This window comes from Moschus berezovskii, chromosome 5 (genome assembly GCF_049115385.1).
Source record: "Moschus berezovskii isolate FMDL1 chromosome 5, NW_MosBer_1.0, whole genome shotgun sequence".
Lineage (NCBI taxonomy): Eukaryota > Metazoa > Chordata > Mammalia > Artiodactyla > Moschidae > Moschus > Moschus berezovskii.
The window spans coordinates 98,483,120-98,510,892 of NC_142464.1; the positions used below are offsets into that span (position 1 = coordinate 98,483,120).

At 39.2% G+C, this 27,773-nt stretch overlaps 1 protein-coding gene across 4 annotated transcripts in view; it reads left to right on the plus strand.

Annotated features, from left to right (window-relative positions):
* The window catches only part of MTHFD2L (methylenetetrahydrofolate dehydrogenase (NADP+ dependent) 2 like), a 149,655-nt gene that overhangs the window by 18,693 nt on the left and 103,189 nt on the right, over nt 1-27,773 (plus strand). For all 4 annotated transcript variants that reach the window (XR_016037456.1, XM_055434443.2, XM_055434444.2 and 1 more), the window contains exons 2-3: nt 3,703-3,887; nt 4,503-4,625. Coding sequence is in view for 3 of the 4 variants with exons in the window: in XM_055434443.2 (XP_055290418.2) it covers nt 3,703-3,887; nt 4,503-4,625 (308 nt within the window). In the remaining variant the exon portion in view is untranslated. The remainder of the gene's footprint in view (nt 1-3,702; nt 3,888-4,502; nt 4,626-27,773) is intronic.

Here is a 27,773-nt window from a genome sequence, read left to right on the forward strand (position 1 = left end):
TGGCTGCAGTGTGGAGAATGGACTGGCAGCAATCGAGATCTGAAGGTGAATTCTTAGGAGCTGTGTGCTTCTGTGGCTGAACATTTGAGTTGTTGCTGATATTTAACAGTTTTCAACAATATGCATGTTTAAATAAATCTCATTTCTTTATGCACTGAGATCTATGTGAGCTCTTAATGTGTGTGTTTACCAGTACTGCTAGCAGGTAGATTGATGCGGGCATCTTGCATTGGCCCTCCACCAATTCGGGGTTGCTTCATTTATCCTTGAATTGTGTCTCCCACAGAGCCAGTCTTGCTCAGCCTCTCCAGTGACTGGGGAAATCAGTGGGATGGACCAGCTGTGACTGAAAATGCTCTAAGTCTCTCTTCATAATTGGGTGGCAATCATATGGGTGTTTACCCATAAACACCAGCTAGACCAGACTAAACCACGTCAGCTATAATTAGCAGGCCAATTTAGCACATCAGTGCTATCATGTAAAGTTAAGCCCTGTCACCTCAGCCTCCAACAGAAAAGGTGCAATCAAGTTTAATCTGCAAATAGATTGTCTTTTTGGAAGTCAGAAATCAGTTTATGCCATTATCATCTCTGACATTCTCAAGGTTACACAGTTTTGTAGTTTCTAGACTGTAATTATCCTGAATTATGTCCAGTGTTGCCAGTTTCACAATAATCTATGAATAAATCACTGTATTTAACAGAGAATTGGCTAATAAAACATGTAAGAAGCTGCATTGCTATTCATATACTGTTAAAATGCAACATGGAGCTCGTATGGTTTTATATTTTAAAATACAAGTGTATGTTCTTTACATCTAAAGTCAGTTCTTTAAAAGTGACTTCAGATGTATGTTAGCAGATAAACTCACTTCTGAAGCAGAGTATTTTGCCTATCTGAATATTGTTGACACAACTTAATTTTTGGAAAGCATTTTTTTGCTACTTCTTATTTTATTTATTGTTTATTTTTTTCCTACCTCTTATAAATGAATCATGTTGAAATTGTTTGCCATATCTGCAGCCCCTTAGTACTTGTTAATATAGGAGGTCCTTGTTCTTTCAGTATTAATGTCTGTGTGTATGCGTGCTCAGTTGTATCTGACTCTTCGCAATCCCATGGACTGTAGCACACCAGGTTCCTCTGTCCATGGAATTTCCCAGGCAAGAATACCAGACTGGGTTGCTGTTTCCTTTTCCAGGGGATCTTCTCGACCCAGGGATCAAATCCATATCTTTTGAGTCTCCTGCATTATCAGGCAGATTCTTTACCATTGTGCTACCGGGGAAGGCCCTTAGTATTAAAAGTCCACTTAAATGAATCAGTAACAAATGAGCATCAGGAATTCAAAGTAAACAGTGAAAAAAGTTTGTTTCTTAATCTTGAAAAATAAAATTTAAACTCAAAAGTGAATGTATTTTATCTTTATTTAGTCTAATAATTATGTATTAATACTAATTATTAGAAAGTACAAAGATACAAACTACAAAAGGTCACTCAAGAAATGATAGATAACCTAAAGAGCCCTCTGTATTAAATAATTTAAACTTGTAGTTTTAAACCTTACCACAAAGAAAACCCAGGGCCAGAGAGCTTCACAAGTGAATTCCACCAAACACTTAAGGGAGAAATAAAACCGATTCTATACAAACTTTCCTGGAAATGTGAAGAGGGATGGATACTTCCTAACTCATTCTATGAGGCCAGTTTCACCCTGATACCAAAACCAGTTACTTGTTTATCCATGGTTATGATTATTCTTGGGGCTTCCCAGGTTAGGAACCTAGTGCTAGTGGTTAAGAACCCACCTGCCAATGCAGGAGATGGAAGATCCCTGGGTCAGGAAGATCCCTGGAGGAGGTCATGGCAACCCTCTCCTGTATTCTTGCCTGGAGAATCACACGGACAGAGGAGCCTGGAGGGCTCCATAGGGTTGCAAGGAGTAGGACACGACAGAAGTGACTTAGTAGACACATGATTATTAAAATACACCTTTGTGTTGAACTAAAGAAGTGGTTTTCAAACATGATCATGCATAAGAATACCTGTGGGAGCCTGTTAGATGTGCAGATTGCCAGGCTGTCTCTCCTCCCCCAGGGGTCCTGAATCATGGGTGTGGTGGTGGAGGGGGCATCCAGAAATTGCAAGTTCAGTAAGTTTCCCGGGAAATTCTGATGTATGTATCCATAGACTGTATTTCAGGATCACTTCTTAGCAGAATATTGTTGACATCAAAATTGCATGAACCTGGATGAACCCTGTAGACCACTGGTGCCAGGTTGAAATAAGGGTATTCTTGATCTGGTTCTGCATGTGTATATACCAACCTGTCAGAAAGGGGAGCTGACTTATTTGGGAGGGGTGACAACGTTTTCATTTTGTTTGTGCTGGCTGATATTCATGATGCCTGCTCTCATTAGAACATAAAAGTTGTACAGGTGATTGAAAAAATTAAGTTGGTAAAGGTTTTCCTTTCCTCCATTTCTTCTCCTGCATAATATTTGTTGACGTGCATTTAGTGTTTTGTGTAATATTCATGCACTATAGATCATGATTTCACCAGACCTTTCAATAGGGAAAGCACGGGAGCACCAGATGGAACTATCTTTTATTTTATCTAATACCTTTAAAAACTAAACATGCAGTAGTGCGTGCATGCTTGCTAAGTCTCTTCAGTTGTGTCCGACTCTTTGTTACCCTAGGGACCATAGTCCATCAGGCTCCTCTGTCCATGGGATTCTCCACTGGAATGGATTGCCATGCCCTCCTCCAGGAGATCTTCCTGACCCAGGGTTTGAACCTGCTTCTCTTATGTCTCCTTGCATGTAGTAGGAGCAATATTAATTCACCACTTTTAAATTTGAGATCATGGAGAGCAGTAAAGCCTTCCCATAATGCATTCATTTTTGTGCCTTTTCAGAGATAAATTTATGTCGTCTATCAAAGTATACCATGCTTTACCTTCTTAAGCACTTATAAACTGCCATGACGTAATGTGCGTTTTTTCTGTTAGAAATAATGCCTTGTTGTGAGCAGGGTGACGGGGGTGGTGGTGTGGGGAGAAAGGGAAACAGTCATTTGCTTCCTGACCTGATTCTCATCAATGACAAGCATGGCAGTACTGGCAGCTGTTGTCACGGAGTCCTAGAGCTGTGGGACACAATTTTTCTCGGAGTAAATGAGAGCAGCTGTGTAGTATAGAGCTCATGACTTCAGGATTTTGTACTGGATGTACCATTAAGAGTGAACTGACTTTGCCTTTGGATCAAAAGGCTATGGGGCCAGGTGTATACATATCTGGGGCTTTGAAGATAGGGGCCAGTTTTAACTCGACTGTGCTGATCTGTCCCTTCTGGGACAAAAAAAAAAAAAAGAAGAGCTTTTAGAACCAATACTCTAGGTCTTGAGTATGTGATTTGATAATTGAAAAACATATGTGAAAGTGATGAAGAAATGTATACAATAGACAGATCATAATGCAGAACTAAAAAGCAGAGTTGGACTACTTTTAAAAAGTTACGCGTGCATTTCTGAACCTGAAGAATGAGTGTCAAATATATCTGAAAAAAATCAAAGTTTGGTTGCTCTCTTAGGGGATCATAGATGTTTTGTTCACTCTCGTACTTTAAATTGAAGTGGCTGGATAGTCCTTACTGCCTTTTTAGTAGTATATTTGTTTTTTGTTTGTTTGTTTTCCACAGATATGATGCAATTATTATCTCAGGAACTGAAATGGCCAAACAAATCCAGAAAGAAATCCAGCACGGCGTGGACTCTTGGGTTTCCCTTGGGAACAGAAGGCCTCACCTCAGTATCATATTAGTGGGTGATAACCCAGCAAGCCACACGTATGTCAGGAGGAAGATCAAAGCTGCTGCTGCTGTAGGTGGGGAGCATTTTAGCTGTACTTGTTACTAGATTACGTTTTCTGGTTTTACTTCAAAGTGTGATAATTATGAATGATGACCAAATGCTATTTGAATAACATGTGTTATTATTATTTATTGCCATTCTGTAGATTATTTAGTTTCCAACATTCACATTCATTTCTTACTCTTTTTTTCCTTCAAATTTCTTTAAATCAACTTAGTGTGATTTTTGATCCTTTTGGGAAACATGAGAGCAACTTGTTACATATAAAGGGCCTGTTTTGTTTTGTTTTTTAAATCACATCAACCTGGCTAGTTCATGGTGGTGGTGGTGGTGGTGGTGGTATTGGTATTTTCACTCTGCTCAAATCCACTAACAGTAGCTCATCACAAATAAGTGCAATTTGTCACATGGGATACTGGGCCAAAGAAAGCATGTGAATCGTAAGAAAACATCTGTGCCATTTAAAAGTTCCCTCCTGATGGTGCTTTGAACATCACTTTTGTAGAAGGGCCTTTTCTTTCAGTGGGACAAGCAAAGAAGGAACCAATCAAACACTGTGTAAGACACTAGTAATGAAAAAACAGATCTTTGTTAGTCAAGTGACTTTTTGTACTTGTTTTTCTTTCAGGTATCTGTAGTGAGATCATTCTAAAACCTAAGGATGTTTCTCAGGAAGAACTGTTGGATATAACTGATCAATTGAACGCGGACCCAAGAGTCAGTGGTATATTAGTTCAGTTGCCACTGCCAGGTACATAATGCTCTTCTCTGTATCTAATTTGGTTTGGGGCAAGGACATCTTTCAACATTATGTCATGACACCACAAGTCATTTATAAAATAGGTTCAGAAGGGGACTAGCTAATATAGTAGCATTCAAGGTGGCAATTTCTGAATGACATGTTTATGGTGACTGAAAATTGTGAAAGAAAACTTTAGGCTTTGGCAATAATGCATGCAGTTCTTGTTTTGTACAATAGTGCAAGACCATGAAAATGACTAAGTTGAAACTGGGCAAAGGATCCTAACAAATAAATAGGAAAATAACAGTTGTTCTGTGAACCTTTAAAATGTTTTCTAGAAAAATTAAAAACTCTCTTACCATGGTTTATAAATGTGTAAGGAGATGAAAGCTATGGTTTTTCCAGTGGTCATGTATGGATGTGAGAGTTGGACTATAAAGAAAGCTGAGCGCCAAAGAATTGATGCTTTTGAACTGTGGTGTTGGAGAATACTCTTGAGAGTCCTTTGGACTGCAAGGAGATCCAACCAGTCCATCCTAAATGAAATCAGTCCTGAGTGTTCATTGGAAGGACTGATGTTGAAGCTGAAACGCCAATACTTTGGCCACCTGATGCGAAGAGCTGACTCATTTGAAAAGACCCTGATGCTGGGAAAAGTTGAGGGTGGGAGGAGAAGGGGACGACAGAGGATGAGATGGTTGGATGACATCACCAACGCAATGGAGATGAGTTTGAGTAAACTCCGAGAGTTGGTGATGGACAGGGAGGTCTGGCGTGCTGCAGTCCATGGGGTTGCAAACAGGTGGACATGACTGAGCAACTGAACTGAACTGAACCAAAGGAGATGATAAAAATAGTGAAACTAATATTTATCCAGTACACTGTAATTTAAAACATTAGAAAAATCACACATTAAAGTACTTTATTTCATTGCCAAAATCTTATCAAGAGGAGTTTAAACAGCTACTTGCCTTCTTCTCATCGTATAAATTATATGGAGCAAGCATTTTTTCTATGCCTCGGTGAATTGAATTGTCAAATCCTTTTTACATTTGGATTAACTTCCATTTTGTCCTTTGTCCTTTCAAAGTCATGAAATATCTCTGAGAGTTTCTTTAGTGTGAGGTTTGATTCTGGTGTCGCTTCTTCTGGGTGTTGCCATCCTTTTCATTCCTCATTTATTTTGGTTCTGTTTGCGATGACTAAGTTCCTTTGGCTTCATAGCTGCATCACTCCAAAGGACATGGTTTCAGCGTTCTAGGGTCTTTTCCTGTTTCTTGTACAACCAACCCATTTACAGTCCATTAGGATCCTATTGAAGCAACTTGACCTTGTTTTTTCCATTCATGGCCGTTCCCTTCTTGTTAGCATAGGTCTCTTCTATCTTTGCTTTGCTGTTGCCATCTTCAGATCTATTCACATCCAATTTTCACTTTCAGCATCATCACATTTATTTCTTTGTTGAACTTACATCTTTATGGGCTAATTCCCTCTTTTGATTATGTACTTTTTTGAAATGTCAGTGAATTTATCCCTGAAACCCAAGGAGGCAATGTGATTTGCTATCTGTGTTTGAATTGAGTAACAAATGTACAGTGACCAAGCACTGACAGTCTTTGAAAGGACTGACATGTTAGTCACTGATTATGAGGCTCATTTGTTACTTACATAGTGATATATGGACCAAAGAGTTGGCATGCATGCATGCATGCCAAATCGCTTCAGTCATGTCTGACTCTTTTCAGTCCTGTGGACTGTAGCCCTCCAGGTTCCTCTGTCCACAGGACCCTCCAGGCAAGAATACTGGAGTGGGTTGCCATTCCCTTCTCCAGAGGATCCTCCTGACCCAGGGATCAAATCTGCATCTCTTAATGTCTTCTGCTTTGGCAGACGGGTTCTTTACCACTAGCACTACCTAGGAAGCCCATCATACAGAAGTGGATTGCCATTCCCTTCTCCAGGGGATCTTCCTGACCCAGGATTTGAACCTGGGTCTCCTGCATTGCAGGCAGTTTCTTTACTCTCTAAGAGTTGGCAGCTCTTATATAATTACTCACAATTAAGACGCCTTGATAACTAAAATTTGAACTGTGTTGTTGGAAGACAGGTATCATTTGACTAAATTATAGCTCTGAAATTCATGCATATTTCAATGAGTAAAGCAAGAAGTAGCCTGAATATTATAGATTATAGTAGTTTTGTGCAGTTTTGAATTCTTTTATAGGTTTTGACTTGCAGAAAGTAAAGCTCAACAATGCAATTGTCTGTGTTCTTTGTATGGTACTAGTATTTTAACTTATCTAATAATATAACTTTGGAGAAGGAAACGGTAACCCACTCCGGTATTCTTGCTTGGAGAATCCCATGGACAGAGAAGCCTGGTAGGCTACAGTCCACGGGGTCGCAAAGAGTCGGACACGACTGAGCGACGGAACGGAATAATATAACTTAATATCCTAGCTACATGTTATAATATTTGTGCTGTTTAAATTACACTCCAGATTCACATATCTAAATCTTTTCCTCTTATATGGCTGCATTTAAAATATCAAAAAGTTGGAATTTATCTCAGAAGTTATTAAGGTTTGCCCTTAAGAAAATGATTCTGACAGATAATACTATAGATTCATCATGTTAAAATTAGCATAGTGATTTATCCCATACTTTTATAACTACAAAAGGAATTCAACACATACAGCACACTTATGTGATATCATAGAAGAGTAGGACCTAGAAAATATCAGGGGTATATTAACATCACGTCTGTCCAAAAATTTTTTGGCATTGAGTTTAAACCCAGTTGTTTGGCTCATGCAAAATAAGAATCTTTTTTTTTTTTTTGGTACTACTGTATTTGCCAAGCAATGTTCTTGTGGTTTTCAGTTTTTAAATTTCCCCCACTTATCAGCTCAGTTCAGTTCAGTTGCTCAGTCGTGTCTGACTCTTTGCAACCCCATGAATCACAGCACGCCAGGCCTCCCTATACATCACCAAATCTCGGAGTTCACTCAAACTCATGTCCATCAAGTTGGTGATGCCATACAGCCATCTCATTCTCTGTCGTCCCCCTCTCCTCCTGCCCCCAATCGTTCCCAGCATCAGACTCTTTTCCCCACTTATATTTGTATCCAATTCAAATTGTTATAGAAAATGTATCACAAATTTCCAAATACCTAGTTTGTCTTAAAGAATTAAATTCACATCTGTAGAAAATTTACCCTTTATTGGCAATATTCCTCCTTATTGAATTTGCTAGCAGTTTGCCACTAGATGGCAATGGTGATCTGCTTGTACTAAAATTGTTTGAGTCCTGTGTTCATTTTAGCAATATACAAGCTGCTCATACAGCTCAATACTAGAAAAATAAACAACCCAATCAAAAAATGGGCCAAAGAACTAAGCAGACATTTCTCCAAAGAAGACATACAGATGACTAACAAACACATGAAAAGATGCATCATTCATTATCAGAGAAATGGAAATCAAAACCACATTGAGGTACCATCTCACTCCGGTCAGAATGACTGCTCTCAAAAAGTCTACGAACAATAAATGCTGGAGAGGGTGCAGAGAAAAGGGAACCCTCCTACACTGTTGGTGGGAATGCAAACTAGTACAGCCACTATGGGAGAACAGTGTAGAGATTCCTTAAAAGACTGGAAATAGTACTGCCATTTGACCCACTACTGGGCATACACACCCAGGAAACCAGAATTTAAAGAGACACGTGTAGCCCAGTGTTCATCACAGCACTGTTTACAGTAGCTAGGACATGGAAGCAACCTAGATGTCCATTGGCAGATGAATGGATAATAAAGTTGTGGTACATATACACAATGGAATATTAAATATTGCTATTAAAAAGAACACATTAAAGCAGTTCTAATGAGGTGGATGAAACTGCCTGCAGCCTATTATACAGAGTGAAGTAAGTCAGAAAGAAAAACACCAGTACAGTATATTAATGCGTATTAGTGGAATTTAGAAAGATGGTAATGATGACCCTATATGCAAGACAGCAAAAGAGACACAGATATAAAGAACACACTTTTGGACTCTGTGGGAGAAGGCGAGGGTGGAATGATTTGAGAGAATCGCATTGAAACATGTATATTACCATATGTGAAATAGATCACTAGGCCAAGTTCGATGCATGAAAAGGGGCACTCAAAGCCCATGCACTGGGACGACCCTGAAGAATGGGATGGGGAGAGAGGTTGGAGGGGGTTCAGGATGGGGGACACATGTACACCCATGGCTGATTCATGTCAATGTATGGCAAAAACCACTACAATATTGTAAAGTAATTAACCTCCAATTAAAATAAATTAATTAATTAAAAAAAAAGAAACTAAGAATGAAGAGCCAAAGGGATATGGTGATAACACTTATCTGGATGCTTTGAGAAAGGGCATTCTTCTACCTAGCTGAAGAGCCAATAATGTACAATATAGCACTGATTAAAATTAAGCATTTATTCTCTCTTATACTCTTTACATTTATTGATTCACTGGATCCTCACAATTTCCCAATGTAGATGGGGAGCTATTATTATGTACATTTTATTAATGATGATTTTGAAGTACAGAGAAGTTATGTAACTTCCTCTAAGGTCACAGAGCTGGTAATTGAGCTGGGACGTGAACCCAGACTCACGGGTCCCTTATGCATTTACCATTATGTTACCACCCTCACCAACTTGTCAGTGTTAGCTCGTGAGTAATGTGTGCTTACTATGTGGCAAGTATTCTTTTATAGGGATGATTTTATTTAATCCTCAAAATAGCCTTATGGGTAGGCATTATCTTCTTAATATTGCAGGTGAGAAAACTCAGCTATATTACTTATCAACTTAATGTACATTATACATAAAATTCGTTGTTTACCAGAATAAGCTGGAATTCTCCAGGCAAGAATATTGGAGTGGGTAGCTGTTCCCTTCTCCAGGGGATCTTCCCAACCCAGGGATCAAACCCAGGTCTCCCGCATTGCAGGCTGATTCTTTATCAGCTGAGCCACAAGGCAAGCCCAGGAAACCATAAAATAATGCAATTACCTTAAACAATGTGTTACAAGATAAAGCATTTAAATTAATTCATCAATCTTTTGATGTAGGTTTTCAGGGAGGATGACATTTTCCCTTCTTGGTTCTTCTGTCTGGTCTAGGAATTAGGTTGACCTGAGATAGATTGACGAAGAAGGCAATGGCAAGCCACTCCAGTACTCTTGCCTAGAAAACCCCATGGATGGAGGAGCCTGGTGGGCTGCAGTCCGTGGGGTTGCTAAGGGTCGGACACGACTGAGCGACTTCCCTTTCACTTTTCACTTTCACACATTGGAGAAGGAAATGGCAACCCACTCCAGTGTTCTTGCCTGGAGAATCCCAGGGAAGGGGGAGCCTGGTGGGCTTCCGTCTATGGGGTCACACAGAGTCGGACACGACTGAAGTGACTTAGCAGCAGCAGCAGCATAGATTGACAAGAGAAAAACAAACAAAAGTTTAGTAACTTGTGTACTTGGGAGAGACTCAGGAAAACTGAGTGACTCTCCAAAATGGTTTTAGCTCTCACTTTAAATACCCTTGGACATGGAGAAAGGAAAGGAGTTCCAGAAAAACATCTACTTCTACTTCATATGCTAAAGCCCTCGATTATGTGAATCACAACAAACTGAAAAATTCTTAAAGAGATGGGAATACCAGACCAACTTGTCTCCTGAGAAACCTGTTTGTGGGTCAAGAAGCAACAACTGATTGGTTCAAAATTGGGAAAGGAGTATGACAAGGCTGTATATTTTCACTCTAGTTATTTAATTTATATGCAGAGTACATCATGCAAACTGCTTGGCTGAATCACAAGCTGGAATCAGGATTTCCAGGAGATATATCAACAACCTATTTCCAGGAGATATATCAAGCAAATAATACCTTGCTAATGGCAGAAAGTGAAGAGAAACTAAAGAACCTCTTGATTAGGGTGGAAGAGGAGAGTGAAAAAGCTGGCTTAAAATTCAGCATTCAAAAAACTAAGATCATGGCATCCAGTTCCATCACTTCATGGCAAACAGAAGGGGAAAAGGTGGGAACAGTGACAGATTTTATTTTCTTGTGCTCCAAAATCACTGCAGATGGTGACTGCAGTCATGAAATAAAAGATGCTTGCTCCTGGAAGAAAAACTGTGACCAACCTAGACAATGTGTTAAAAAGCAGGGATATCACTTTGCTGACAAAGGTCCATATAGTCAAAGCTTTTTCCAGTGGTCATGTAGGGATGTGAGAGTTGGCCATAGAGAAGGCTGAGCACCAAAGAATTGATGCTTTCGAACTGTGGTGCTGGAGAAGACTCTTGAGCGTCTCTTGGACAGCAAAGAGATCAAACCAGTCAGTCTTCAAGGAAATCAACCCTGAATATTCATTGGAAGGACTAATGCTAAAGCGGAAGCTCCAATAGTTTAGCCTCTTGATGCGAAGAGCTGACTCACTGGAAAAGACCCTGATGCTGGGAAAGACTGAAGGGATAAGAAGGAGGCTACAGAGGATGAGACAGTTGAATGGCATCCCTGACTCAATGTACATGAATTTGAGCAAACTTCGAGAGATAGTGAAGGACCAGAAAGTCTGTGGGGTCACAAAGAGTCAAACCCAACTGAGTGACTGAACAGCAACAACAATTCAGATATAAGTCTAGAAAACAGTGAGTGTATGTCCTGAGTCAGTTGTGTCTGACTCTTTGTGGCCCCATGGATTATAGCCTGCCAGACTCCTCTACCCATGGAATTTTCCAGGTGAGCATACTGGAGTTGGTTGCCATTTCCTACTCCAGGAGATCTTCCCGACCCAGGGATCAAACCTGCATCTTTTGCGTATCCTGCATTGGCAGGCAGATTCTTTACCACTGAGCCACCTGGGAAGCCCAGGAAACAGCAATCACTCAATTAAATCTTAATGTGTTATTTTACAACTATTGTTCCATGACCACAACTATTGCTAGTATTAGTAATGGCAAATTTTTGCCATTTATTATTGCCAGGCATTGTTGTTAAGTGCTTTATATACGTAAATCATTTAACACTCACAAGAACCTTTACCGGTAAGTACATTTTTTTGATCCATGGTTTATAGTTAAGGAAACGAAACTTGTTAAGGTTTCATATGCTACATAGGTTTCATTCGTATGCTACAGCATATGAGTAGCAGAGGAGTACGAGATACCAGTTACCGCATTCTTTCAGTCATTATCACAGTCTTACAACTGAGTTAAGTCCAGCACCAAGGGAGATGCTTACTCACCTTTTTGTATTTTCTTGCTTTCTAGTAAATCTACTTCTTATCTACTTAGAAAATTATAAGTAGAATGGGAAATTTTTTTATCTTATCTATCTTTTTCTAAAATAATTTTTCAAATATTTCCCTTCAGTTATCTAGTTTGATGCCTTTGAGGATCAACATCTTCCAATTTATGTAAAAGGATTGAATAGAGAAATTAGAATGAAATACAGGATTAAAGGACTGAATATGGAGAGGGTGAGTAAGAAGAGTTAGAATTCACAGTGTATATTTTACAAAGATAAATTTTTCTAGTGATTACTAGGCATATAAATGTGGATGTTGACCTAATTAGTGAATGTAGATATGTGTATTTGTCTAAACCTTGATTCTTCATTTGGAGGGGAAAAAAAAAGAAATGGTCTTACTATAAATGTTTTTCTTGAGAAATTATGGAATTTATGTATGCAGAATACTTACTGCTCTATTTTTAACGTTCTTGACCAGAGTGGGAAATTTTTATCACTCTGGACTTCTCCATTTTTGTAGAGCTTTTTCCTGCTTATTTCTAAATAGTTTCGAACTTAGAAATCACCTTTGTTGTAGCTTTCTCTCCTTATCTTTATGGGGAAAAACAATTCCACATAGAATATTTCATTGCTTTTTAGTAATATGTTTCTTCTACTAGATTATTAGTCATCAGTTCCACCAAAGTAGGGGAAATTGCATTCAACAGTATTATTCCACCTTGCCTCATGGTAGACTCTTAGTGAATGTTATTGCTGAAATAAATGAACCCTGTAGCTTCACAGCTACTGTTTTTAGTATATGTGTGTCATTGAAGTTTCACCCTTCTGCATATTCTTCTACATCTGAGTAGTGTATTTATTCATTTCTGTCACCGATCAGTATTTGATGAGGCTCTTATACCCCATATCCTTGAAAGCTTCCTATAGTGATAGTATTTCTTATACAAAGGACATGCTAGGATAATGTACATTTTATTTCTTGAATAGGGCTTTAGCCTCTGACTTCTTAACTACATTGGTTATCTTTCAAACATACCGGGGCTGACTTCTTTCTGACTTTCAAGTCTTAGCTTAAATTCCACTGGTTCAGAGAGCCTTTCTCAGCCTACACCTTCTGAAATTACTTTAGTTCTATCAATCCCTGTGTTGGATCTGCTTTCAAGTATGCCAAACAGCCACACATTTCCTTACATTTCCCAGCTTCTCCTAGCAATTAGATTGGGGCCATGTGAGTTTTGGTTACTGGACAGTGAGGATAAGCGACTTTTTTGAGTCACTTCTGGACTGAGATAGTTAAAAGCCATGTGGCCTCCCACACCCACAGCCATTTTTGTTGCAGTTATCATGAAATCTAGGTGTTATAGATGATTGCCAATTATGAGAAGAAAGGAAGGGGGATTCTTTTTTTTTAAAGGTTTTTTTTTTTTTTTAATGTGGGCCATTTTTTTAAAGTCTTTATTGAATTTGTTACAGTGTTGCTTCTGTTTTATGTTTTGGTTTTTTGGTCACAATGCATGTGGGATCTTAGCTTCCCAAACAGGGATTGAACTTGCACCCCCTGCATTGGCAGTCTTAACCACTGAACCACCAGGGAAGTCTCAGAAGGTGGGACTCTTGGCAGAGGCTTACATGATTAAGGAATAAGGATTCTTTCATAATGGATTGGAGTTTCAGATTAAAGCACAGACACACACACAGAAACACAAATATGATGAAAACTATATATACACAGGTCTAAGAAGCTCAACCAACTCTCAGCCCATGAAATAGGAAGACAACTATACCAAAAACACCAAAATGAAATTCTTCCAATCCAGTGTGATTAAAAATAATGTTTAAAGTGGCAAGGGAATGGGGAGTCACATTACATACAGAGGAACAAAAAGAAGGAAATAGCAGACTTCTCAGAAATAATGTAAGCAAGAAGACAATGGAACATCTTAATCTTTAAAGTACTGAAAGAAAGAAATATCAATCATGAGATCTATACTCAGTGAAAACATCTTTAAAAACTAAAGGCAAAAAAGCATTTTTAGAAATGTAGAGAGAGTAGAGTCCAGATAGAGGTGAAAGCAATCATGTGCATACCCACACTATAAAACTTGTTAAAGGAAGTCCTTCAGGCAGAAAGAAATGATGCAATATGTATATTATCAAAGGAATGAAGAACACTGGAATTGGTAGCCACATGAGTAAGTATTTGTGATATTTTTGTTAAATTACTTTTCAAATCATTTTAGAATATAATTGGCATTTATCCCAAAATAAAAACAATGTAATGTGTGGTTTGTAACATGTATAACAGCAATAGTACAAAAGTCAGAAAGGAAGAAATGATAAAACATTATTGTTAGATTCTTATGTTATATGTAAAGTGATAAAATGTCACTTGAGAGTAGACTGAAATAAGTTATAGTTGTATACTATAAAGCCATAAGCAACTGCTGAAACAAAACAAAACAAAGAGTTAGAGCTAATAAAGCTAGTAAAAGAGATACTATCCAATCATTAAAATGTTCAAGTTATTCTAAAGGAAGAAATAAAATGGGAGAACAATGAAAACACATAGCTAGATGATAGATTTAATCACATAAATGTAATGTTGTAAATAATCCAGTTAGATGTCACAGGCTGTCAATATGAATAAAAAAAAAGATCCAACTATATGGTACCTACAAGGAATATAGTTTATATATAAAAGCCTAGAGAGGTTAAAAGAAAAAAGATGGAAAAGATACGCTATACTAAGGTAGATCAAAAGAAAGCTGGAGTGGTTATGTTAATATCTGCCTGCCAGTGCAGAAACCACAAGAGACACAGATTTGATCCCTGGGTCAGGAAGATCAGATTCAGATCCCTCAGGATTCCCAGTCCCTTTGTTGGATCCCCAGGCTGGGAAGCCTGATGTGGGGTTCATAACCTTCGCAACAGTGGGAGAACTTATATTATTGTTCTTCAGTTTGTGGGTCATCCCCCCCGCCCCGAGCAGCTATGGGAATATTTTTTATCGTGATTGTGCCCCTTCTACCCTCTTACTGTGGCTTCTTTGTCATTGGATGTGGGACATCTTTTTTTGGTGGGTTCCAGCATCCTCCTGTTGGTGGTTGTTTAACAGCTAGTTAGGATTTTGGTGCTCTTGCAAGAGGAGATGAGCACACATCCTTCTACTCTACCATTTTGAACCAGAAACTGACGTCTCTTCTTGTAAGGGCATTAATCCCATCATGAGGGCCCCACTCTGATGACTTCATATAAACCTAATTACATATAATTTACATTAAGGGTCAGGAATTCAACACATGACTTTTGAGGGGACACAATTCAGCCCATAGCAAGTGTTTACAAAGTAGTTGGAGGTTAGGGGACAGGAAAGGGAGAGAGAACGAGATGAGGAAAAGGGGCCTGTAGAAACTTTCCAGAGTGGTATATATATATGTTCATCATCTTGATTGTAGTAATGGTTTTGCAAGTATATACATATGTGAAAGCCTATCAAATTGTGTACTTTAAATATATGCAGTCTACTATATTCAAATATTCTTAAATAAAATTATTTAAAAAAACAAATCTATTAGGAATACAAATGGATGCAATAGAACTCTTTTAGAAAGGAAGTCAAGGGAATGGTAAGAATAGGATGTGGGATGAAGTTTACCTAAGGTTGGAACAGTAAATGGGGTGGGTTAATGGATGAAATATATGATTAAATATAGATTTTGTCAAGTCCATAACTTTTGTTTGGGGTGGCAAATTTGCATATGCCTAGCTTACTATGGGCAGAGAAGGCAATGGCAAGCCACTCCAGTACTGTTGCCTGGAAAATCCCATGGATGGAGGAGCCTGGTAGGCTGCAGTCCGTGGGGTCGCTAAGGGTCGGACACGACTGAGCGACTTCACTTTCACTTTTCACTTTCACACATTGGGGAAGGAAATGGCAACCCACTCCAGTGTTCTTGCCTGGAGAATCCCAGGGAAGGGGGAGCCTGGTTGGCTTCCGTCTATGGGGTCACACAGAGTTGGACACGACTGAAGTGACTTAGCAGCAGCAGCAGCTTACTATGGGAGAAGGTAATGGCAATCCAATCCAGTACTCTTGCCTGGAAAATTCCATGGACAGAGGAGCCTGATGGGCTGCAGTCCATGGGGTCGCCAAGAGTTGGACATGACTGAAATGATTTAGCAGCAGCAGCTTACTATGAAAATAATTAGTTAATTATTTAAAACTGGATTATGCTTGGACCAATACTGATATTGTGTCACAAGTCATTCAGAAATTTATGCATTTAAGGTTTATGCAAAGAAAAAGGGCCAGATTTTAAACAATAGTTTGTTCAAATCCTTTCTGACATGATTTAGTGTTAACATAGAAACAAGTGAAAGTCACTCATTCGTGTCCGACTCTTTGCGACCCCATGGACTACACAGTCTGTGGAATTCTCTAGGCCAGAATACCAGAGTGGGTAACCTTTCCCTTCTCTAGGGGATCTTCCCAGGTCTCCTGAAATGCAGGTGGATTCTTTACCAGCTGAGTCACAAGGGAAGCCCAAGAAACAAATTCATCGCTGCAAATCACTCATCTACTTAAAATTTTTTTCTTATAGGTAAGACTTTTTTCAGAGAATTTGTATGAGGGGCATGTAGGGGAACAAAGGGCTTCCCTGGTAGCTCAGCTGGTAAAGAACCTGCCTGCAATGAGGGAGACCTGGGTTCAATCCCTGGGTTGGAAAGATCCCCTGGAGGAAGGCATGGCAACCCACCTCAGTATTCTTGCCTGGAGAATCCCCATGGACAGAGGAGCCTAATGGACTGCAGTCCATGGGGTTCCAGAGTCGGATATGGCTCAAGAACTAAGCATGGCACAGCACAGCACAGGGGAACAAAAGGGAAAATTCTCCTGCTCTGGCTCATGGTAACCACATGATGGCAGCATTAAGCAAGCAGTGTTTTGTGTGTGTGTGTTTTATTTAATGGTTTATAGAGAAAGCTGAGTAAATCACTTTGATGTGCTTTATATATCAGTGGGATTGGTTGGTCCCTGTAGCCATATGTGTTTCTTCCTATTTATTTCCAAAGGGAAACCATCCCAAGAGTTATTTTAGTCCCTCAGATCTATATAATTATGTCTTTCTGAGCAGTTGCTATCATAAACAGACTATATCATGTAACTTGAGATTATTTACTTCTCAAAGTATCTTCACAGTCTGGAATTTCTTAGAACAACAATCGTTGCTTCTTTTTTCATATTTTTCTCTTTCCTCTGTCATAATGTCCTTAACTATTTTTGAGTGCTTTCAGCTTTGATAAGGAATTTACCAAAATCAAAAGACCCTTTGAAACGTCTGGATATTTCTTTGTAGAATTCTTTAGAGACGTGTTTAAATGATTGCTCTCAGACCCCTTTTGTTCTTTTTCCAGTTCAAAAAAATATTTACCTAGAATCCAATCTATATATGATTCTGTGATAGTCACTGGGGAAAAGGAGTGGTTAGAAAACAATTTGAGATTCACTGGCCTTGAAAACTTTGCAAGGAAGTCCCTGAAATACAGTATGTCTTCTTTTGTCTTTTGTGTTAAAGGAGTTCATTAGAATACATATGCTCGGTTATCAGACTGATATGGACTGATATGGAAAAGACATAGCTTCAAGTTCAGTACCATGTATTTGACAGAAGTGTATAGTGTCTAGAAATCCAAGGGTTTAGAAAACCAGGGTGTCTTCAACACCACTTCTGAAGAATAATGCAATCTTTGGATCTCCATCTACTCTTCAAATCACTCAAGAAACTTATAAAGGTCAAACCTTTGCGTGATGTGTAGGTTCCCACTTCATTAACTTTTTAAAGAGCCTGTGAAGACAGCCTGCCTAGGAATGTCTGCGTAGTTTCTGTGGCTATAGGAGAAAGAGGCTAAGAAAGGGTGGAGAGCCAGATCCACCCCTTTCTGGGCATCCACTCCGCCTCCGAGTTCTACTGTCTTCTCAGATTCAGGGGTGGAGTAATACAGTGAGACTCGAGTCACTTCCCATTGCCTTTTTGTCTTGTCACTGCTTGATGATGCAACAATTCTTAAATGATATTGGGTAAGAGGTAAGCACGGAGAAGGCAATGGCAAGCCACTCCAGTACTATTGCCTAGAAAATCCCATGGATGGAGGAGCCTGGTGGGCTGCAGTCCGTGGGGTCGCTAAGGGTCGGACACGACTGAGCGACTTCACTTTCACTTTTCACTTTCCACTTTCACACATTGGAGAAGGAAATGGCAACCCACTCCAGTGTTCTTGCCTGGAGAATCCCAGGGACGGGGGAGCCTGGTGGGCTTCCGTCTATGGGGTCACACAGAGTCGGACACGACTGAAGTGACTTAGCAGCAGCAGCAGCAAGAGGTAAGCAACTGATACGTATTTTGTGTCTTGAAACATTGACGTAGAACCTAGAGGGTGTAACTTAAATAATATTATGTATTGGTTTGAGAACTGTAAACACAGCTTCCAAAACGGTATTTACTCTGAGAAAATAATTAACTCATCAAGAGTGTGAAAGTGTCTTAGTCACTCTGTCATGTCAGACCTTTTGTGATCCCATGGACTGTAACCCCACCGGGCTTCTCTGTCCATGGAATCTCCAGGCCAGAATACTGGAGTGGGTTGCCATTTCCTTCTCAGGGGGTCTACCTGATCCAGGGATCAAACCCGGATCTCCCGAATTGCAGGCAGATTCTTTACCATCTGAGCCACCACTAGGGAAGCCCAGCTCATCAAGAGGCTACAGCTAAATGATTGACTAAAATGTGAGGTCCAGAGGATAAGAGTTTTGTTTGTTTGATTTCCTTATATATTCTAAACCCTTAGAACAGTGCTGAGCTTCCCTGCTGGCTCAGTTGGTAAGGAATCTGCCCACAATGCAGGAGACCCAGTTTGATCCCTGGGCTGGGAACATCCCCTGGAGAAGGGCATGGCAACCCACTCCAGTATTCTTGCCTGGAGAATTCCATGGACAGAGGAGTCTGGCAGGCTACAGTCCATGGGGTTGCAAAGAGTCGGACATGACTGAAAGACTAACACTTTCACTTTTCACTTTAGAACAATGGTAGGCACATGGTAGCACTCAATAAGCATTTCAATATTGTAAATCTATAAATATTTGTTGAGTAAATAAATCAGTGTATTTCCAGGGGTCTTCTCCACACTTGTTCAGAGTGTGGACTTTAACATATCCGCATAAAGCTGTACTTGAGATATCTTATTTTTCAAGGCCTGAAAGGAAGAAATAAATGAAAACCAAAGAAACATGAATCTTTTACACATTAAATTTATATTGGAGAGTGTAAAAACGCCAAATATCTAATAATGTAGATGCAGCTCTTGACAAATCAAAATTTCAGTGAAAGCTACTTTTGATTTTTTTTCATTGTATTTGTAAAAGATGGATATCAGAGATTGCAAGAGAATCAGGCACCTTTTCCGTGTGGTAGTCTATTCTAATAGTTTCCAGTTTGCCACTCATTTGTCTCAGTATCTTCATTTATAAATCAAAGGTAGTTGTAGTTATTTATTTAACAAATTTCCAGGCACTGTTATTTGTGCTAGGAATACATCAGTGAAAAAAAAGGACAGAAATTCCTACCTTTGTGGAGTAGTAAGGGAGATAGACAATAAAAAATAAACATAATAAGTAATTACTGTATATTTTTTAGAAGTTGATATACTATGGAAAAAAGAAAAAGAAGAGCATGGTAAAGAGGATCAGGATGTTCGGGGGTATTTGGGATGCTATATTTTTATTTTGGAGTATTTATTATACAGAGGATGTGTTAGGATAATGCACATTTTATTATTTGAATTGGACTTTATTGAGCCTATGATCTCTTAACTACATTGGTTATCAAATGTATGAGGGCTGAATTCTTTTCCAGCTTTCAGGTCTTAGCTTAAATGACACTGGCTCAGAGAGCCTTTCCCACCCCATGTCTTCTGACATTATTTTAATTCTGTCAACCCCTAGTTTAGATCTGGTTTTTTTTTTTTTTTTGCAGCAGACAAATAAAATACTCCAAATATGCATGTTTCCTTACATTCCCCAGTTTCTCTTGGCAGTTAGGTGTGGGACTTCAAAGGAGAGGAAGGCAATTCACCTGAAGACAGAAAAGCAAATGTTTAGTAAGCAAATGTTTGCTGGGCTACTCAGAGACAATGGGACACACGGTGGACTCTGATTTCTAGGCCCTGCCTAGGGTTCCCCCAGCACTCCTAGCCCATATTCTTTGCAGATATTTCTGGTGATACCACGGTACGTCTGTTCTTGAAACAACTCCTTTATCTAAATTCTTTAGGCAGCTAAAGAATTTAAAAGGGGAGATAAAATGTAATCCTTATGTCAAAGAGACACATTTTGATATGGCAAATTTTCTCCTTCACAGAATGAAGTAAGGATTGTGTCTCTTTGTTGTTGTTGGTTTTTTCCCTATATGACTGTCAAGTTATTCAAGTGTTATTTGTTGAAAATGCTTTCCTTCTCCCATTAAATTGCTTTTGGCAACTTTGTAAACAGTCAAATGACTGTGTAAGTGTCTGTCTAAAGTTGGGCTCTCTATTCTGTTCCATTGATCTATTTGTCTGTCCCTACACCAGCTACCTACTCCGGTATTCTTGCCTGGAAAATCTCGTGGACAGAGGAGCCTGGCGGGCTCCGGTTCATGGGGTTAAAGAGAGTTGGACACGACTAAGCGACTAACACTTTCACTTTCATACCAGCCCCACTCTGTGCTGATTATTGTAGCTTTGTAGTAAGTCTTAAAGTCAGGTATCCTAAGTCCTTTTTGTTCATTTCTAAGATTTCTTTGGATCCCTTGCATAAGTCCTTTGCATAGCCATATAAATTTTAGAATCAGTTTGTCAACTTCTACAAAAAAACCTCACCAGGTTGTGTTAGCAATTACGTTGAATCAATAGATCGAATTGGAAGAACTGACATCTTAATATTATTGAGTCTTCCAACCTTTAAGTGGGTAACCATTCCCTTCTCCAGGGGATCTTCCCAACCCAGGAATGGAACCTGAGTCTCCTGCATTGCAGGCAGTTTCTTTACCATCTGAGCCATCAAAATTCCCAAATACAGTACACACCTTCCATTTATTTAGTCATCCGTCAACAACATTGTGTAGTTTTCATTATAAAAATCATGCCCTAAATTTTAAATTTTATTCCTGAGTATTTTCTGATCTGAGTTATTGTAAATAGAATTTTTAAAATTTCATATTTTAGTTGTTTCTGGTATACAGAAAGGCAATTTATTTTTCTGGATATTGACTTTATATTCTGTGATCTTGCTAAATTCACTTTATTTGTTCTTTTGTTGTCATGTATATTCTTTACAATATTTTACATAAACAACCATCTTGGTGAAAGAGTTTTACATCATCCTTTCTGATCTTTAGACTTCTTTTTTTAATTTTCCTTCTCTTATTACACCAGCTAGGATTTCCAATAAAATACTGAATTAGAAATGGTGGGTGTGGACACTTTTGCCACCTTCTGATCTTGGGGAAAGAGTCTATATTGCATTATTAAGTGTAATGTTTGCTGTAAAAGTGTGTGTGTGTGTGAATGCCTGTCACATTGAAGACTTCAGGCTTGGCTTTGCCCTTGTTGAGCCACAGATGCATTCTGTTTAGTTCTCTTAGCATTAGATGGGCTTCTTGGGGTTTGCCTCTTGTGTGTATTGTCCAGGGATCAGTCAGAGTTTTGGGAAGAAATTATAGACACAATTTGACTCTCCCCTCTGTGGTTTTCTCTTTTCCTGAATAGATATATCCCTTCAATTTCCAACTTCTGTAGTAGCCCCAAGCTTTGTCCTTTGATTCCTTAAGCAAGGAAGACCACAGATTTTTATCCAAATTCTGCCTGGAAAAACCTCTCAAATGGGAAACTCTTCCAGTGACATTTCTTTCAGATGTCCATTCTCTTCCAAATCTGTTTCAAGTAACTCTCCAGTGCTTTCAGAGAGTTGTGTTTTTTAAAAATGTTTAAAATTTTTATGTTTCATTTACAGTTATTTCAAAATATTGGCTTTATTTTCTGTACTGTACAATACATCTTTGATAGTTCTTTTAAATATATATTTCCAATGTTTATAGTTGTTTTCCTTGAGAAATTTGGTCCAATATAAACAACTTCAACATTATTAGACATGGAACCTAATGTTGAAATAACATGGTCAGAATAGTCTTACAGAGAATGTGGAATTTAAACAAAGATTTGAAAAAAGAGGAGGATTTAGCCAAATTGACAGTTTTTTTGGTAAAGCTTCCACGTGAAGCTCCAGACAGAGAAGCAATAACCAAGCTAGGGGATGCCTGATATGTTAGAGGAATAGCAAGAAGAGCAGGGTTTTGAGGAGAAGAGTGGTCTGATCAGACATACATTTCAAATATGAAACCTCTGCTATTTTGAAAACAGATTATATGGATGCAAATATAGAAACAATTAGCCAGAGAATTAGCTGTTACAAGAATTTACAGGAGAAATAATGGCTTCTGGAACCAGAGTAGACATGGTGAGACCAGTGAAGTGCTACATGTGATGTGAAGGAAGAACCAATAGATTTTTTAGTTGATTAGATATTCCGTGTGAAAGAAAGTGTTCAAAATGACTTCAGATTTTTCTAGCAAGTAAGCATGATTTCTGTATAACACACAAGGATGGAATTGCCATCAACTGAGAAAACTATGAGTAAATCAGTTTAATACCATTCAGGTATGACCTAAATCAAATCCCTTATGATTATACAGTGGAGGTGAGAAATAGATTCAGGGTATCAGATCCAGTAGACAGAGTGCCTGAAGAACTATGGATGGATTCGAGACATTGTACAGGAGACAGGGATCAAGACCATCCCCAAGAAAAATAAATACAAAAAGGCAAAATGGTTGTCTGAGGAGGCCTTACAAATAGCTGTGAAAAGAAGAGACGCAAAAGGCAAAGGAGAAAAGGAAAGATATACCCATTTGACACAGAGCTCTAAAGAATAGCAAGGAGAGATAAGAAAGCCTTTCTCAGTGATCAGTGCAAAGAAATAGAGGGAAACAATAGAACGGGAAAGATCTCTTTAAGAAAATTAGAGATACCAAGGGAATATTTCATGCAAAGATGGGCACAATAAAGGACAGAAACGGTATGGACCTAACAGAAGCAGAAGATGTTAAAAAAAGGGGGCAAGAATACACAGAAGAACGGTACAAAAAAGATCTTCACGACCCAGATAATCACAACAGTCTGATCACTCACATAGAGTCAGACATCCTGGAATGTGAAGTCAAGTGGGCCTTAGGAAGCATCACTATGAACAAAGCTAGTGGAGGTGATGGACTGTCAGTTGAGCTATTTCAGGTCCTAAAAGATGATGCTGTAAAAGTGTTGCACTCAGCAAGTTTGAAAAATTCAGCAGTGGCCACAGGACTGAAGGTCAGCTTTCATTGCAATCCCAAAGATAGACAATACCAAAGAATGTTTGAACTACCACACAATTGCACTCACCTCAAAGACTAGCAAAGTAATGCTCAAAATTCTCCAAGCCAGGCTTCAACAGTACCTGGACCTTGAATGTCCAGATGTTCAAGCTGGATTTAGAAAAGGCAAAGGAACCAGAGTTCAAATGGCCAACATCCGTTGGATCATCGAAAGAGCAAGAGAATTCCAGAAAAACATCTACTTTGACTTCATTAACTATGCCAAAGCCTTTGACTCTGTGGATCACAGCAAACTGTGGAAAATTCTTCAAGAGATGGGAATATCAGACCACCTTGCTTATCTCCCAAGAAACCTGTATTCAGGTCAAGAAGCAACAGATAGAACCAGACATGGAACAACTGACTGGTTCCAAACTGGGAAAGGAGTACATCAAGTCTGTATTTGGTCCCCCTACTTATTTAACTTATATGCAGCATCGTGAAATGCCAGGCTGGATGAAGTGCAAGCTGAAATCAAGATTGCTGGGAGAAATACCAATAACCTCAGATATGCAGATAACATCACCCTTATGGCAGAAAGTGAAGAAGAACTAAAGAGCCTCTTGATGAAAGTGAAAGAGGAGAGTGAAAAAGTTGGCTTAAAATTCAACATTCAGAAAACTAAGATCATGGCATCTGGTTCCATCACTTCATGGCAAATAGAGGGGAAACAGTGGAAACAGTGACAGACTTTATTTTGCTGCTGCTGCTGCTAAGTCACTTCAGTCGTGTCCGACTCTGTGTGACCCCATAGACGGTAGCCCACCAGGCTCCGCCGTCTCTGGGATTCTCCAGGCAAGAACACTGGAGTGGGCTGCCATTTCCTTTTCCAGTGCATGAAAGTGAAAAGTGAAAGTGAAGTCGCTCAGTCGTATCTGACTCTTCGCGACCCCATGGACTACAGCCTACCAGGCTCCACCACCCATGGGATTTTTCAGGCAAGAGTACTGGAGTGGGTTGCCATTGCCTTCTCTGACTTTATTTTGGGGGGGCTCCAAAATCACTGCAGATGATGACTGCAGCCATGAAATTAAAAGACACTTGCTCCATGGAAGAAAAGTTATGACCAACCTGGACAGCATATTATAAAACAGAGACATTACTTTGCCAACAAAGGTCCATCTAGTCAAAGCTATGGTTTTCCAGTAGTCATGTATGGATGTGAGAGTTGGTCTATAAAGAAAGTTGAGCGCTGAAGAATTGATGCTTTTGAGCCATGGTGTTGGAGAAAATTCTTGAGAGTCCCTTGGACTGCAAGGAGATCCAACCAGTCCATATGAAAGAAAATCAGTCCTGAATATTCATTGGAAGGACTGATGCTGAAGCTGAAACTCCAATACTTTGGCCACCTGATGTGAAGAACTGACTCATTGGAAAAGACCCTGATGCTAAGAAAGATTGAAGGCAGGAGAAGGGGATGACAGAGGATGAGATGGTTGGATGGCATCACCAACTCAATGGATATGAGTTTGAGTAAACTCGGAGTTGGTGATGGACAGGGAGGCCTGGTGTGCTTCAGTCCATGGGGACAAAGAGTCGGACACGACTGAGTGACTGAACTGACTGCCTGAACTTTGCCCTCCAAGACAAAGTCCTAAGAGAGATACCTAAATTACTAATGTGATCATATAACTGAACTAATGAGGTAAGTGCTTTTGATAGTATATTTCTGTGGAGACCAGAGGAGAAAAAAGTCTCATTTCACTTTGTGATGAGGAAGTAAGTAGTAACGGATCAATATATTGAAGAATAAATACAATGTGGAAGAACAGGGAGGAAGAAATTACTAATGGAAGAGTAATCCTGCACAGGAATAAGGAATACAGAAATGCAAACATTAATGCTGAGGACTTGGCAATGGGACACAGATTGGTATGACCTGAGGTAAATATGTGTGATAATGATGGTAGAAAAAGGGATGGAGTATATGGAGGGAGGAAAATATAGGGCAAAAGACATAATCAAGCTAAAGAATATATTTACTCTACTAATGAGCTTATGGCAGAAAGTGAGCGCTGAAGAATTGATGCTTTTGAACTGTGGTGTTGGAGAAGACTCTTGAGAGTCCCTTGGACTGCAAGGAGATCCAACCAGTCCATTCTAAAAGAGATCAATCCTGGGTGTTCATCGGAAGGACTGATGCTAAAGCTGAAACTCCAATACTTTGGCCACCTGATGCAAAGAGCTGACTCATTTGAAAAGACCCTGATGATGGGAAAGATTGAGGGCAGGAGGAGAAGGGGACGACAGAGGATGACATGGTTGGATGGCATCACCGACTCAATGGACATGGGTTTGGGTGGACTCCGGGATTTGGTGATGGACAGGGAGGCCTGGCGTGCGACAGTTCATGGAGTCACAGAGAGTCGGACACGACTGAGCAACTGAACTGAACTGATGAGCTTATTCTTATCCAACAGGCATTGGGAAAGTGGAAAGAAGTACTTTTAAATAGTAAGGTGAAAATCCTTGGATGGAAAATAAGCCAGTAATTTGTTTGTTTTCTTTATGTTGTTGTTCCTTGTCCAAAGGCAATTAAACATATTATAAATAAATCACAGAAATATATATTCAGTATTGTAGTTCTAAAGCATGGTCCACAAGGACATTCCCTTAGCTGTTCTATTGTGGTATTATGAATTTAATTGAAGGCTTTTTTTCCTGGCATGATTTAATGACTTTTCATATTATTAAATAGATGGGAAAAACACGTGCAAAGTGAATAATGCCAGTTTTTCCATTGATTTGTATAAGATATTAACTGGTTAGTTGTTTGCCAGTGTATTCTATGAATCAAAAATATTTTATAATGATTAGAAAAAATTAATGCTACTGAATCTTGTAATTGTTTATTGATCGTTTCAAGTCATGGGCCACAGGGATGAGACATCAGGGGACTTTCAGTAGCAGTCAGTCAAAATTATGAAATATGTTTATTTCTGTTACTCATTTAACAAAAAGTAGTATTTGCTGTAAAATGTTTAATGCGTTTGTGTGTGTACTAAGATACATGTTAGTTGCTCAGTCATGTCCGAGTCTGCAACCCCCTGGACTGTAACCCACCAGGATCGTCTGTCCATGGGATTCTCTGGGCAAGAAGACTGGAGTGAGTTGCCATTTCCTTCTCCAAGGCATATTCCCGACCCAGGGATTGAACCTGGGTCTCCTGCATTGCAGGCAGATTCTTTACTGTCTGAGCCACCAGGAAGATGTTAGTTAATTCAAGAGCACTGTTGTCTGTGGAGGTCTAGAAGAAACAAAGCAAAGAGGAACTAAACAGCCTGTTGAAGAAGGTGCAAGAGGAGAGTGAAAAAGCTGGCTTAAAACTCAACATTCAGATAACTAAGATCATGGCATCTGGTCCCGTCACTTCATGGCAAATAGATGGGGAAACAGTGTAAACAGTAACAGACTTTTTCTTGGGCTCCAAAATCACTGCAGATGGTGACTATAGCCTTGAAATTAAAAGATGCTTGCTCCTTGGAAGAAAAGCAATGAAAAACCTAGACAGCATATTAAAAAGCAGAGATACTACTTTGCCAACAAAGGTCCATATAGTAAAAGCTGTGGTTTTTCCAATAGTCGTATATGGTTGTGAGAGTTGGACCATAAAGAAGGTTGAATGTTGAAGAATTGATACTTTTGAATTGTGGTGTTGAAGAAACTCTTGAGAGTCCCTTGGACTGCAAGAATATCATACCGGTCAATCCTAAAGGAAATCAGTCCTAAATATTCATTGGAAGGACTGATGCTAAAGCCGAAGCTCCAGTACTTTGGCCACTTGATTCAAAGAGCCTACTTATTAGAAAATATCTGATGCTGGCAAGATTGAAGGCAGGAGGAGAAGGGGACAACAGAGGATAAGATCCTTGGATGGTATCACCAACTCAATGGACAGGAGTTTGAGCAGGCTCTGGGAGTTGGTGACAGACAGGGAAGCCTAACATGCTGCAGGCCATGGAGTCACACAGTCTCCTGACTTAATGACTGAACAGCAACAATAAAAAGAAACACTGCCTTCCTTGGGATATTTTAGAATTATCAAATGTCTTGATTAGAAGGGATAGGGACCCTTTCTCCTATTAATTTATAACTGTTATTTAAGATGATTGATATTTGTGATTTGTATCTAACACAAAAAGAAAAGCTTGTTTTAGTGCAAAGAGATGGGGATTTGATTTCTGGACTTTCAGTTGTAGTTTGAGATTGGCTAAGTCTCAAAATTTTGAGCTTCATCTTTAAAATCCAGATAATATCTTTTCTACCTTCATTCCTGGTAACTATGAAGACCAAAGGGGAAATCTGTATAATGGTAACATGAACATTAGAAAGCATTATTTGAATATGAGATATATTAACTCA